Source organism: Xiphophorus hellerii, chromosome 7 (genome assembly GCF_003331165.1).
Source record: "Xiphophorus hellerii strain 12219 chromosome 7, Xiphophorus_hellerii-4.1, whole genome shotgun sequence".
Lineage (NCBI taxonomy): Eukaryota > Metazoa > Chordata > Actinopteri > Cyprinodontiformes > Poeciliidae > Xiphophorus > Xiphophorus hellerii.
Genome location: NC_045678.1, coordinates 12,512,443 through 12,527,549, shown reverse-complemented (window position 1 = coordinate 12,527,549; position 15,107 = coordinate 12,512,443). Strand labels below are relative to the sequence as shown.

Here is a 15,107-nt window from a genome sequence, read left to right as displayed (position 1 = left end):
CACAAAATATGATCATTACTTCTAACCAGAACAGTTGTTTATTTAAAATTTACGTTCATGGAAAATTGATGCCAAAAATATCACCAAAGTCAGGCAAACGCATGAACACGATGAAGGCACATAAACTGATGAGCATTGGAGGTGATTGGGTGAATGTCCTTTGTGTGTGTGTGTTTTTGTTTTTGTTTTCATTTCCTGTCCCTCTTCCTTATAAAGGAGCGGGGAAAATCCCGAAGATCACATGACAATTCTTCCCTTACATGTGCTCATTTTTTTGTTTATGAAAGCAGAGGAAACATCGTGGAAGGAGGAAAATGTCATTTTCAAACATTACTGTGCTCAGCTTTCCAAATTAAAAGATGAACCAGAGAGACTGGACGGAGCACATACTTCGATTGGGTTAAAACCCATTTAGATCTAAACAAAATGTTTGCAAATTACCGTACATGTCATGAATGCAAACAAGCATAAGCCAGAAATTAGAGTCATTAGAAAACAATCCCACCTAAAGGCACTTCACTAACCCCCTTTGCAATGAAAACAACAATCACTAATAGAAAAGATCAGTCAAGTTTTACTTACAAATAGTTTCCACTGAGATAATTGGCCACAAAACATGAAAATGTAGAAAGAAACTACTTCAAACGGGAAAAAAAGTGATAGAATATATATTTTAGATGTAGTATGTACAATCAGAAGTGCACTCTAATGATCAGTAGTCATGTCCTGTCCAATAAAAATTGACAAAATAAATGGTTGAATTTGTTAAAAAGATGCGTGGAGGTGAAAAGTGAGGTACAATGAGGACAGTGCGATTTAAACAAAAAAAGTACAAAACAAAAAACAATAAAGCAGTGCAAATATCGCTATGTCAGAGATTGAGCTAATATAACTACGTCTTTCACTCATTTTGGACAGCAGTAAGATCATCTTTGACATCAGTTTATACTGATGTCAAAGATTAAATATTAACATACAATGTATTTCTAGGGAAGAAACCAAGAGGGAACGAATTATAAAGATTTTGGGGCAATTTTTAAAATAACTGTGTTATAAGGCACATTTTTCCTATTTTAGACCCATATCTACAACAGGGTTCCTACACTTCACATATTTCAATATTCCACATGTTCTACATCAGCTTTCTAATAGCCTAACCAACCAACTCGATTTTATTGTGATAGCTAAATTCTCTGTACATTTAGCTAGTTGCAGTATTAAAATCATGATACTTTTACAGCTTATTTTATGATATCAAGATATCAGGCAAGTTGAGTTTCGAGTTTCATCATCTCAGGATAACAAGCACTACAGCTTTTAACTCTTCATACTGATCATTTTGTTTTGATAATTTTTTATCACTTTATCTTCAGAAATTGAAATCTCAAATTAAGTTTTTGTTTTGTTGGTATAACTAAAATGGTTTGGGTGTTTTCACATGCACTACTTGCATCATCGTTTCATTATAGTGAGATAAAATCCTCAAGCTTATTTTGTCATGACAGTTACATTTCGATATAACAGACTCCATAGCTTAAAGCAAGACGTTACGTTACAGAGCAAAACCAAGACTTCAAGATCATCTTCTTGGTTTTCCCATTCTAGCCTGATAAATTATTAAAATAAAGGTTCATAGCACATCATTATCTCAATATCTTAAAAGGTTGCGACTGATTGTTTTTGTGATTGTGTTTTCAAAACGTCCGATTTTTACGTTCTTGAAAGTGGAGCACAGAAGATTCTAGGAAACTAATTTTACACAAGTCAACACGTTTGTTACAAAGCATGGAGTGCGAATTAAAAGTTTCCTTAATGTGTAGGAACCCTGCAAACAGGTTTCTATGCAATTCAAATTAATGCGATTCAGGACTTTGCAACGAGGTGAATGTATGCCTGAATATAAGGATGCACAGAAGCAATTCAGATTAAAAAGAAAAAAATTACATAAAAACAGACTCGTAACTACCGTAAACATCTCTTAGAATAAAAATATATTTTACCTCTTGTACAAATTAAAGATTTATTTCCAATAAATTAAGTCAACTTCATAGATCGTCATAGCTGTAGTAATAATAATAATAATAATAATATCAGTATAACAATATATCTCTTCAGGGAAATTTAGCCAGGCTAATGTCCAAGTTAGTCGACTATAAACTGACCTCAAGGTCAAACAGCATGTCAGACAAAAAGGTGAGAAAGATTGGACGTCAAGGTGCTGATTTTCTTTATGGATCATTAGGCTGCCCTACAGTCAAATATCACTCAGACGGAACAATAAGCTCACCAGCGTAACAACGGGACCGGTATTTGTTTGATTGCAGTGAAGAAAAAAAGATTTTGTTTGGGCTGGTGTTGATTAATCTAGAGTCACGTGTTGGAGGGTAGACCTCCACCATTTCTGCTCGGAACAGAGAACAACTGGCCTTTAGAGACGTAGACATTCTTAATCATCGCTGAGTTCGCTGAGGCACTAGAGACAGTGCAATGCCCCCACTCGCCCAGGTGTGGCAGCATTGAGTAATTGAGGGATTTGGCAGCATCTCCACCACCGGCCAGGTGGACTGGTTCTCTCCACCTGTAAAGATTCGGCCTCTTTCATCCAGCAACTATCTGACTGGTCTCCAAGCTGCTCAGCAACACAGTCACTTTGAGAGTCCGAGCTGCTGCAAGCAGACGTCTTCACACCCATCCTTCGTTGATTGCAGACAGTAGCGTTTCCATTCTCAAAAATAAATGCAATTCACAAGAGTGTGGGAGTCATGGAGAAAGAGAGGGGAGAAACCGATAAATAAGAAGCAAAAACAAAGCAAATCAGGAAGAACGGGGACAGAGAGCTGGCATTTCTTAGACAACTCTAAGCTCTAATCACTTCTCTGCTGGTTGCTAGGTACTAGAGACCCCGCATTAGCAGTCTGGGAGATTTTGGCCCTCCAGGGGCTGTGATTCATGTGTCTCCTGCAGAACAATCAGCCAGATACCCTCTTTATGTGGATCTGCAATGAGAGAGCACGCCAGATTTTCATTCAGTTATTCGCCTGAGTAGGCACAAACAAAGAGGGGTTCCACATCTGGAAAAAAGTTGAACATGTCGTGACCTGGCCAAGTGACTTACCTCACTGAGGATGGCCCACACCGCGGAGTCTTTCAGAACGGAAAGCCGAAGGGCAACAACAGGGTTGAAGGCTGGATCTACCGCTCCCTCTGCCACACCTTTCTCAAAATTACCTGAGTGTTCACACATGAACACACAAAATCATTTAAACCTTAGCCATCTTCACTGGCTGAGAACAATACTTAAAATGCAAGAAACAGCGACAAAATGTGAGTCATAGTTATAAACTGATGAGAGCAGAGAGAACAATTATCTTGCAAATTATCAAAAAAATGAATAAGGAAATTGTGAAGAGAACATGCAGAGGAAAATTAGAAGGCATATCACATGTTGTACACAAAGGTGGAAAGAGTATAAAAGTAATGTATTCATGTAAAAGTACAGTTACTTTGACAAATTTTAAGTCACCAGTCTAAAATGTACTCAAATACAAATAAACCTCATTAAAATGTTACTGTATGTAAAAGTTAATTAGTTTTATGTGCAGAAGAATGTTCCACTCGTAGACTTTATAAAATAAAAGAGAAGATATTGGTCTGAAACTGTTTTTAGTTAAAAAAACAGCCTTTATAAATAAAAATGTAACCCAAAATAAAACGTGTTAACATAAATATTTGTGGGGTATTAAGTGTGTTTTTAAAGACATATTTTCAAAATCTTTGGTTTATTTTATTTTTTCTCATTAATACAAGATTTCAAATGTGTAAGAGTAGAATACTTATCTCAAAACAAACCCAAGTAAAAGCAAAAGTTCACGTCTTCAAAAAGTACAAAGTACACGTAAACTGTACTTAATTACAGCTACACGAGTAAATGTAACTAGTTACTTTCCATAGTTGGTTGCACATTAAGACCTTCCTGGTGTCACATCATCATTATGATGTTCACATGTTTCCACCAACTCATTTACAACTTTTTGCCTTCCCTCATTATTACTAACAAGCAGAAATATTGGTAAACTAAAGTGAACCTTTACAAGCAATTTAACTAAAACTATTGATACTTTAAGTTGATCAGAGTTTAGTGAATCATTTCATTATGAAACCACAACTTCTTGATCGTCTTGGCAGTAAGTATAATAGCCCAGGAGGCTCATTTCTGTTGGGAATGATAACAGGGAAAAGAAAAACTTTTCTGTTCTTCCATTATGTCAGTAAACATGTAGAGTTTGTTCAAATCTACCAGGATTTTATCTGGAATTGTGTCTTTAAGTCAAATGAAGCAAAGAATGAGGAAAGATGAATATGTGGAACAGCTCTCAAACCTGTAAAGTCAGGCACTTTCTCTTTAAAAGGAATACTTGGGGAACCAATAACTATAGAATCAACACATTAAAAACTCTTACCAATCCTGTAAAAGCGATCTTCAGTTCGCTTGTACTTCTCTTTGGTCTGCAGTCCACTTTCCTAAAATTGAAAGACAGAAAACAAAATGTAAAGACAAATTCAAATGTCACTGACGTACCATTTAAACAGCACCTAGCATGCTCATAAGTTAAATGTTTTACAATAAATGTGTAAATTACATATTCTGACCGAAGTGACAGAAGCAGTGATTTTGTCATCACCCTCAGTACTGTCAAAAATCAATACGTTACATATAAAAGAGCAACCACTCAATGTAATGTAATCAGGGTCTTTTGCACATCTCTCAGTGACGGACTGTGTGTGTGTGTGTGTGTGTGGGGGTGTGTGTGTGTGTGTGTGAGGCGGGGCGGGAGGTGTTTCCCTACCAATGAAGGTAGTATTTCCACTGTGGTGTTTTCAATCTTGTCCCCTGGGTGCTCCTGGTTTCCGCTGCGAAACAGGAACCTGCCAATTAAATAATGCATTATTTTAACATTTGCATCCAAGGATGAGCACTAGTCGCTTCAACAGGGAGACAGTCCAACCAATATTTGTATGTCATGAAATTGGATACATGTGGTTAAGGCATTCAGTGCCTTGCAAAAGTAAGCAAACACAAAGCAGTAAAGGACAGTAAAATGATGCATTGTTTTTTTTATTTTTTCTATCCCAAATAAAAATATAAAAAGTCCTTAATCTTCACTTCAGGTCCAAATCCAAATGTGACTGAGTGGAAGCCTTGAAATTTTGATGGACTAAGATACAAACAAGGTTGTTGCAGTAATGCGGCAGCATGTAAAAAGGTTTATGGAGTACGAATATTTTTGCAAGGCATTGTAAAAACAATCTGCCTACAATGTGTAAGCTTGTGGTTTTTAGATTTCTTGTTCAAAACATTTCTCAACGTTCCGAATGCTACGTTCTCTTTGGTTTAGGCAGCTGAAGTTTTCAAAAAAATCCGAGACAAACTGGAGGAAAATTGCAGCAATGTTCCAAGATCATAGCCTTAAAGAAAGAAAAACTTTTTATCCTATTACATTTGAAACAATTTCCTTTCATTATTTGGATGGCTTTAGTTGTTATACTTAGGAGTGAATTGACTGCAGTTGTCTGCCCAATCACAAATCTTTAAAATTCATATTTTGGCTGATATCAATTTTATTTGTTTTGAAGATAAAATACTCCCTCAATGTTCAAATTTTTTTTTTTTATTAAAATAAAAAACATTGTACAAAACCAGAGGAAGAGGAAGTTCTAGTTTAGTGATTTTCCGATCTTTGAAGAGGTAGATGAGATTGATGGATAAGATCGGTGGCACATGTAGGTATGGGCATTGTACTTGTAATGTTATTTTCACAACTGCAGCCTTATTTTTCCTCGTTTCAACATGAACAAAGGGTTTTGGTTGTCTCTCCTCTCAGTCTGGTTTTAACCTGCTTCTATTTCTCCATCTTCCTTCCTATCTGCCTCACCACTGCAGAGCAGCAGCCTGAGATTGCTGAATTTAGAGCGCTCTCATTAGCTCACCCTGACCTCCAGAGACATGCACACACACACACACACCCCTACATCCTCACTGAAGCCGAGCCACACTTACTGAAGGACAGAAAAGAAAAATAGGTAAAAAAAGCTCTCTGTGTGTGCCTGTGTGTGAAAATGTTTGGCCTGTAAGGTAAAGATACGCCATATGTAGGGTGCTGCTACTCCTTACCTTTCTATGCTAACTGGTCTGTCAAATTTAAAGAGGATGTAGTCTCCAGAAGTAGGTGTGATAGCCCAGAAGAAATCTTCTCCAAGGTACGTCTTCTCGAGAGTGTGGCCCTGATAAACCTGCATGATGCAAAAGACACATTTACTATTAAAAAATTAATTTCAATATGATTTAACTGACCACAATACAGAGCATATATTACAAAACCTCTGGAGTGTTACCTTCATGGAAGTGGAGACCTCTGCTGGAGGATTAACATGCATCTTATGGAGCAGCGGCTTCAGGAAGTCCTTATCCTACAAACGCAGACAGAAAGGAAGCCACTGTTTCTATACAGGAAACAGATTTCCCTCACTCTCAACGTCAACAACGGTCAGGACACGAGAACTCACTGTGAGTTTCTGAATCTTTCCAGCAAGAGAAGAATGGAGTCCAACGTGCTGGAAGAGCGAGGGTCTAAACCGCACGCGAAGGCTGGATTTCTGCCGCTCACAGTGTTTCTGGAGGGAAAGAAAAAAACAAAGCAACAAATGAGATAATGATGAGATTAATCCCCGCAATGTTGAATCTCTTGTTTGTACATTATTGACAGGACATACCGCATCCTTCTCAGGGTTACAGACTTTGACCCAGAGAATATGGTCCAGCAGCCAGTCGATAGGCTTCTCTTTGTAGAACATAAAGATGAACTCAACAATGAGGTTCAGATCTGGAGCCTGGAACATTTTTCCTGTAAGAACGAGAAAACAACTCAAGAAATGTTTCTTGTTCCTTCAGAGAAGGTTGATAATAAGTTACCAGTTACTTGAAACAAGATGAACCCCTGAAAGAATCACAGAGGCCACAAGACTCCAACATGATACAACATAAGAGTTTTATTGAGATCTTTGACAAATTACTGAAGAGATAAAACAGATTAGAAATTAATTAAAAATGAATAAATGCCATACTATAATTTGCAAAATATTAACAGCAGTTCGACAGAAAGCCATGCAGCAATGATAGTTTGATGTTTTAGTTCATGTTGGTGCCCATCTCAGACTCATACAGTGTAGTCTGTACGTTCTGTACAGATCGTCAGTCTAACACAGTATATTGGTCTAAGGATTTACAAATTATATTTTCATTGTTAAAAACACTCAATGGAACGTCAACTACTTTTTTTTCATTTATTAAAAGACTTGAGATGCAACAAACCAGCAGCCATTATATTTGCTAGTGTGTATAACAGTTGGTTTTCTTGTGATCAGAAGTCAGAATTTACAAGTCCTCAGTTGGAAATGCAACAAGAACACTGAAGTCTGAATTCAGACTGGGGGTAATAATCAATCCACAGTCATTACGTGCATTTAAATCTGCATTTTATTCTAGGAATTAATAATAATTTCATTGACTAATTTTATCTTATCTTATTGGTTGACAGTATTTATCATTTTGAATTTTAGTAATTTTGCAGTGCTGTTAGAATGAGTTATACCTGCAAACTCCATTATATTGCTTTTATAAGCAAACATTTACTTAATAAAAACCTAGGTATTTAAGAATGCAAGTCATATAGTTTAAAAATAAAATAGATAGTAGTAATAATAGTGCAGAAGTAGTCTGTACCACACTGCATTTGTTTGGGAATTGTTTTGAGGTTGATTGATAGAAGGTAATACCAATGAAGCCAAGCTGGGAGAACTCCAGGATCATCCAGTCCTCAGAGGACAGCTGCAGGGCGAAGTTCTTCATAGTGGCAAAATAGTTTGGCTTGGCCACAATGTCGTCCTCCAGCTAAAAGAAGCAACACAGAATGATAAAAATACCAGAAAAGAAACACTGTGTGAGATTAATGTGAGGTAATCCTTAATGGGGAGGGGAGCTCTTCTATTTTCATGATCAACATTGTCTGAGCTGAGCTAGGAAACAACTATACTAAACTAGAGTCGCAGGCTACACTAAGACAGTTGAAAATATTTTCTCATGACAATACCTCTTTTCTTTCCACTGAGCGCAGATAGAAATGACATTTAATGGATGAGAGAAAAAGGACGTTTTAACACAGTAAAAATTCTGTCAACACTTCTAACTTCATTAGGATCATAAACAGCGTGCCTAGATTACAAGAGTTGGAGAAGCCCAAGAGATTTATGGTAATAGAAAAAATCACTGCCATCTTAAAAAGCACTAGTTAAGTGCCGAGGGAATGAAAATGACTGCCTTTTTAAATTTTCAGAAATAAAAACAGCTTTCTTGTTTGGCTTCATTAGGTTACTGTTGATTACAACAGTTTCTCATGTATTAAAGATTTGTTAGCCTTTAAAGAAATACATTTTTACTTGTAGTAACACAAATATCTCATGCTCAAGATATTTAGAAAAAAAAATCTTCAATTTATGCACATTTACACATTGGGGGGAAAATATCCAACATAAAAATATATTTTAACAAAATCCCTTCATGTACCATTTCATCATGATGGTAAATATAAAAAGATTGCTAACATTGCAAGCTTTTAAGCAAAAAGCAAGGATAACATCACCAACTCCAATGTGTCTCTGACAGGCTTTTTAACCAAACGGCCAAACAGAGATTTATAAAGGAGTGGCAAAAGCAAATGAGGTGGATTAGCAGCGCTTGCTAACAACTGATGGTGTCATTCAGGGCATGTTATTGTTAGATATCTTCTCTGCAGCTGTTATATTGAGTTGCTAGCATATCATCACAGGCATGAGGCTGTCATACAGCAGCAGTTTTCAGTCGGAGGTCGAGCACTAGCTGAGATCGGTCCTCCCCACAACGTCATCACTCTTTGAAATTACTTGGATGATACGAGTTAAGACAGCATTTAATTTCCCTTTGGCATAAAAGTATTTTTCAACTGAATTAAAGAGAAGTAGGTGTGTCTTTTTGGGACACAGTAAAAAGTGTTAAAAGCAGGAGTACTGTTGATTTTAGCCGAGGGGATTTTGGCATAAATTTTTATTTACATGGGATTCTTTCCCCTCCAACTGTGTTGAGATTCTATTTTGTAGAATTTTCATGTTTCATTATGCGACTGAAGTTAAAAAAAATACATTTCACACATTTTTAGCAGGGTTGCTGGTAAAATGGCTGGCACTGTAGCAGAGTTATAAATACACTTATCTTGACTGACATGTAATATTTACACACAAAGGTTTATTGCTTTTCGGATAATACATTTTAAGTATGTTGTGTTTATACTCATGCTGCAGCAAACATACCAAATTGAGACTCTTCTGAATTATGTCACACATAATGATTCAGCTCCTAATAGAAGCATTGAAGAAATTTCTGCATTAAAATTCAAGTACATACCTGGACATAATAAACCCCTTTGCTCACAGCATACATCATGAGAAAGGAATAATCCAGATTCTGCTTTGTTCGCCATCTAAATAAAAACAGAAGTCATTGAAACACAAACATAAAAATCAACCCATGATAGCGGAGTCCATCCTCCTGAATGTTAAGGAGTCTTACATTTGTGAAGTGCATGTCAGACAGACTGCTTTACATGTACAAAGCAAAAGTGCTTTTCCAGGTATGCGTGCAAAGTTGCGAGAGCAGACTCTGCTTGAATAATTTATAAACCCCAGCTGCCACACTAATTGTTTGATCCAAATGATGTAGCGGTTGGGAATAAGATTGCTCACAGAGGACTGCAGGTATTTCTGTGTGGGAGCTGTCAAAGACATATTTCTGACTACACAAGCTCTGTTACATATAAATGTGCATGCCTGCCTTCTTATAACACACCAGTAAGCAGGGATGGTCACTTATTCCAACTTTGAAAGTCCACAGTATTTTCTTAGCTAATTTAGATGCAAACACAGAAAATGTGACAATCATGTTGATCTAGATGCAATCTGAAACGTCTGTGCACTCAAAACACCCACACAGAGTGCGGCGCTCCTGAAAGCTATTATATGAATACATAGAAGAAGCCTGCACTGCACTGTAAACAGATTTCTAATCAATTCAACTACAAAGAGAAGATAAAGCACGGTGGATCAGATGGAGCCCTGCTTAGAGACAGTGACACAGAGTGCTGCTGCTGATGACCTTGATCTGACTTTGACAAATGCCTGTGGAATACTAAGCGCCCCATCAAGCCACCTAAAAGCTATCACATACTCCCTCCCCTCCGTTTTCCCCTGACTCATCTCTCCACTTTTTCTGCAATTCTCATCACAGCTCTTTAACATTCCATCAGAGAATTGGTTAAACTAAATTTAACTCAGTATTTTATCATGTTTTATTACTAAGTACCAGAAGAAACGTCGATGTATGCTGTACACAAAAACAAACACCAGAGATCTGACCACTCTTATACATTTAACAGCTGTCTTCGAAATCTTCAAGTCTTCATCTTTTCTTTTTTTTTTTAAACGGTCTGTCTCATTAGAACATCAAAGCTCTAACGTGCATCCTACTCAAAAACCAGAGAGGTTTCAATTTAATCCATGATTAGTTAAATCTAAATATTATTTTAAGTGGTAAACTCAGTCTTTTTACTCAATTAAAAGATAAATGGGTCAATGGAAAAACATCTGTGGCCTTGAGCTAGTTTTATATAGAAGAATAACTTTTTTTACATTATATATTTCACTCGAGTTTAAAGGACGTGGTAGCAATTTAATAAGATAATTTGTTTTTCTTATTGGCCAACTAACAAAATTGACCAAAATCTCCTGATTGGCTGATCAGGTCATCTTGAGAACTCCACTGACTCCCCAGAGTTTAAGCAAAGTGCAATATAAAACTACACTCACAGCTGATTATAAACAACAAAAACAAAATTTCTGATTCAGTCTATTAACAATATCGGTGTTTTAATATCAGCAGGTTGTACTAATAAAAGTTGTGATGAGAGATCAGCTGATTGTGAAGCATTCCCAAGCAATGATTAAAAAAAGTTACTATAAGCTAAATTGGGGATATTATGGTATCTACTTGCAGGGATACAGGGATAAATACTGTAATATGTGTACATAAACATTTTCCATACACTGTAATCCTTCACAAAAACCCAGTGGAAGGATCAAATATTAACCGAATGAAACTTTTATAAAGAAGTAGCTCCAACTTGGCTCTTAGGTGGAAGAAAAGCAAATGAGTTCTTTTACAGATCCAGTTAAAAACTGTCTCTAGCATTAACCCTAGTTAAGCACCTGAACTACTTTTGTGAAAAAGCTCTGAGCTGAACAGAGAAGATCTGGGCAAACAAAATGGACTTAACGTCTTCTGCAAAAATGGATGTCTGATGCCTCAAAATCACATATTAAGGTGATTTGGAGACTTTAAATTGCTCCCCCCTGTTTATTTGTTCCTCTCTCAAAGTCTACGCTTCATACTGACGTGGAGAATTAGGTGGCCCTTTCTTTAAACTTCTGGGAGAATAGTTCAATTTTGATTAAAGTTTAAACATTTAAATCAGTTTACTTATTCAGAAAATGTTCCACTTTCTCCATGTAGCAGTGGAGCAGAATTATCGATAGACATCTGTTTACCATTTGTTAGTGGGTTGATATTTTGTTCAACATATTCACATTTTTAAACAAAAAGTTTGATTAATAACTTTAAATCAAATTCTTGACTATGCTATTAACCAGTTCCCAGTCATTTTAATTTTAACAGACTTTACTTAAAGTATAAGCATAATTACCAAATATTTTCTTTAGATTGTCTGTTTCCTTTTTTAAGTTACACAATTCAATCTTTAGACATTTTTTTTTGATAGTTTACATAATAATTTAAAAGATTTATGTACAGTGTTGGAAGTATTTTATATTTTATTATCTTTTATTATCATTTATTTGCTTTACCTTTATTTTATATTATCATCCATTTATCTACCTTTGCATTTACATTTTAATGATGTGTTTTAAGTGTTTTGAAGTGCTTTGAGTGTTTTAAAGTGTTTGCAGAAACTCTGGAAGCGGCCTGCTGAGGAGTGAAAAAGGAGGATACCATGAACGAGGCATTCCAGCGCCAATTGTCCAGGGGAACTGCAAATCTATAGTCTTACCTTGTTCGTATAAATGAGTTATGTTCATATGAGTGTGCAGCTGTTTTTCTTTTCCCCCTCCCTTCAGAGCTGCACGCTGTCATGTAACTAGGGAGTTCCTAATGCTAATAAAAGCAGGGTAAGACTCAGTTGAAGCTTCAGAGCATAGGTAGAAATCTGTAACTGGGTTTCAACTGTGCTCTCCCTGAAGGTAAAACGTAGTTCTGACTCTTGTCTCTTCTTTGTGTCTGTGTTTAGGTAATTTAGACCTAACATACAGTAATATTGCTTAACGTAACATATCTACTAAGGTCTAGTTACTTGTGTAAAGCATTTTTACCTGACTCTTTCTTTGGAGTCTCCAAACGTCTCTTTGAGGTTGTTCAGGTCAGGATAATAGGCGGCTGGTGGGGATATGACCTCCAACAAACCGGAGTTGAGCTCTGTAGAGAACCTAATGACAGAAACGGTTTGGACGCAGATAAGACATGAAGCTTTCCGTGGGTTGCTGTGTACAAATGTTAGTATTCTGAGCTTTAAAGCTGTCTGCAGAAAAAAAAGAAGTGTACTTACTCTTTTTCGAGGCCAACAACCACGCTGTGAACATAGTCCAGGTCCGTCTGCAGAGATCACACCAGGAGGAAACATTACACCCACGCAGTATGGTTTTTTTGTTTGCGTTTTCCTTCGACTCTGAAAAAGCATTACACTACCACTCAAGTTCTCACCTCCCCAACAAACACAATGATGACACAGTCAAGCTTTTCCTCTGGTGAGAGCTTGTCTATTAGTGAACGTAGCGTCTCTGACAGATACGACTTCACCTTTCGCTTCACTGTGGGGATCCCCATCACCATGGTAACTGAGGAAAAGATACAGCACGAGGTGAGAAACAGGAAAGAACCATAGGGGTAGCACTTTAATCACAACTGAGTGGGCCAAAACAAATAATCTTTAGCGTGAGTGAGACAGTCGACAACAGATTAAGTCAACCTAGATCCACAAAAAAAATGCAATTTGTGCCAAGACTGGCAGATGGGAGAGAGAAGGATGACAAATAGAAAGAGTTTGTAAGATACAATGCCACAAGATACAATTATAACTCAACAGGAATATTTTTGATTATTAGCACCGTTTTCCCACAGAGAGAGAGACAGTATGGATATGGTTCAATGGGCGCGGTTGGGAGATGTAATTAACAGAAGTATCTAATAAGGTTCATATACTCTAAACTACATTAAGACAATATTCAGATTTTAAAATAAGACAATATTTTATTTGAAAAATGCTATGGCATTATAGCTTATACAAACTTTGAAAAAAAGTATATATATATATATATATATATATATATATATATATATATATATATATATATTTATATTTATATATATATATATATATAAAACGTTGCTCGTTAGCTGCTGCCTCACAGCAAGCTAAAGCAATCCATCAAATCAAATACTCAAAAATAAATAATATTGTGGGTCTCTCTTTAATCACAGAGGTAAAGGCTTCACTAGAGTTTGCCTGGTTTACATAAAGGTCGATGTTTAGCTTAGGAAAGGTTAACCAAGGTTAAGAGCTGATAACAGCTCTACATGACTTACTTTATCGGGGCAGCAATCAGCAGATATGAATATGGAATGTGTGAGAGATTGTGTGTGTGATAGTTGCAGGCGGAGGACGGTTAAAGGGGGAACATGCTGACTGCGCCGATTCAGTGGACACATGGGGCCCAAGTAAAAGCAGGCAACAAAACTTGAGGTGTAGCATGAGTGAACAGCACAGCGGATTGAGAAGGGGTGCAATTCTCTAGAGTGATCTGTGCAGCATGGAGAATCTGTCCTAGTTCTGCTTTTGTGTTTTTCACACTGAGCTCCATGTTGTATAGCGACACCCACCACCAAGAAAGTAGGTCGAGGATGAAAGGAGAATGTGGGAGGAAGGAGAAAAGACAAGAGTGACAGGGAGGATGGCAGACAATGAATGAGGGATAATGCATGCATGTGCAGCAGGACTGACTCCAGGACTGCACCGCCCCTCGTCCCTTGATCAGCTTGCCCGCTCCGCTGTCCTTTTCACTCCACCAGAAGGCAGGAGGAGGGGAAAAAAATGCTACATGTTTCTGTCAGATCGCTAAAAACAAGTGACTGGTACAGTTTCTAGTGTTTTGTAAAATGTTGTTCAATCATTTACTGAAATGAGTGTGAACGTGTTGTTTTTAGTTCAGACACCATGGATACAATTTATTTAGTGTGAAATAAAAAGAGACAAGAAGTGTGAACGAAAAATAAAACAAGCAAACAAAAGAAAGATACAAGTGTAAAACCATACACAGCAGGTAAAATAAGTGTTGAACCTAAAAATGCCACATTTACATTTTAAAACATGAATTGTGACAATTATTGTACAATATTCAGCAGCTCAACTGCACAGCTAAATGTAACTCAACTAGAAATAGCAGATTTATTGGTATAAAAGCCATATTTGTGCTGACTGACTACGTAGAGTAATGGTTTTATAGCCTAAAAACAACACATTTTACTTTTTTATCTTCACTTACTTTTTATATAATCATCTCAATAAACGGTAAAAAGTATTTTAATAAACTTTGGAGTCCATACACCTTCCTTGTGGTAGCATATCATTCATTTTAAAAACTTTATCAACACTTTACATTAGGTGATGGAACAGAAATGATTTGCATTTATTTAAGGAAAATGTTACTAATAAAAAAGAATAAATGTTTTCTTTTTTACTGTCTTAAGTAAACCTCATTGCCATATAGGTTTAAATTTAAATACTAGAGATCTTCAACGAACAAAAACGCACTTCTAACAGAGTTTGCATCTTTCAAATCATGACATCATCTTCCCGTTTGGTCAATACATTTTTTTAAATCATCTGTTATGACAGGCA

General features: G+C 36.6%; 1 protein-coding gene across 1 annotated transcript in view; it reads right to left on the bottom strand.

Moving 5' to 3' along the window:
- Nucleotides 1-11: 11 nt before the first annotated feature.
- Nucleotides 12-15,107, bottom strand: part of mgat4a (alpha-1,3-mannosyl-glycoprotein 4-beta-N-acetylglucosaminyltransferase A) — a 34,150-nt gene continuing 19,054 nt past the window's right edge. The window contains exons 4-16 of the mRNA XM_032567561.1: nt 12,914-13,047; nt 12,759-12,805; nt 12,526-12,639; nt 9,494-9,569; nt 7,834-7,948; nt 6,772-6,902; nt 6,565-6,672; nt 6,394-6,468; nt 6,173-6,291; nt 4,848-4,926; nt 4,461-4,521; nt 3,116-3,228; nt 12-2,996 (exon numbers count right to left, since the gene is read on the bottom strand). Coding sequence (XP_032423452.1) covers nt 2,970-2,996; nt 3,116-3,228; nt 4,461-4,521; nt 4,848-4,926; nt 6,173-6,291; nt 6,394-6,468; nt 6,565-6,672; nt 6,772-6,902; nt 7,834-7,948; nt 9,494-9,569; nt 12,526-12,639; nt 12,759-12,805; nt 12,914-13,047 — 1,199 coding nt within the window. The 3' untranslated portion in view covers nt 12-2,969. The remainder of the gene's footprint in view (nt 2,997-3,115; nt 3,229-4,460; nt 4,522-4,847; nt 4,927-6,172; nt 6,292-6,393; nt 6,469-6,564; nt 6,673-6,771; nt 6,903-7,833; nt 7,949-9,493; nt 9,570-12,525; nt 12,640-12,758; nt 12,806-12,913; nt 13,048-15,107) is intronic.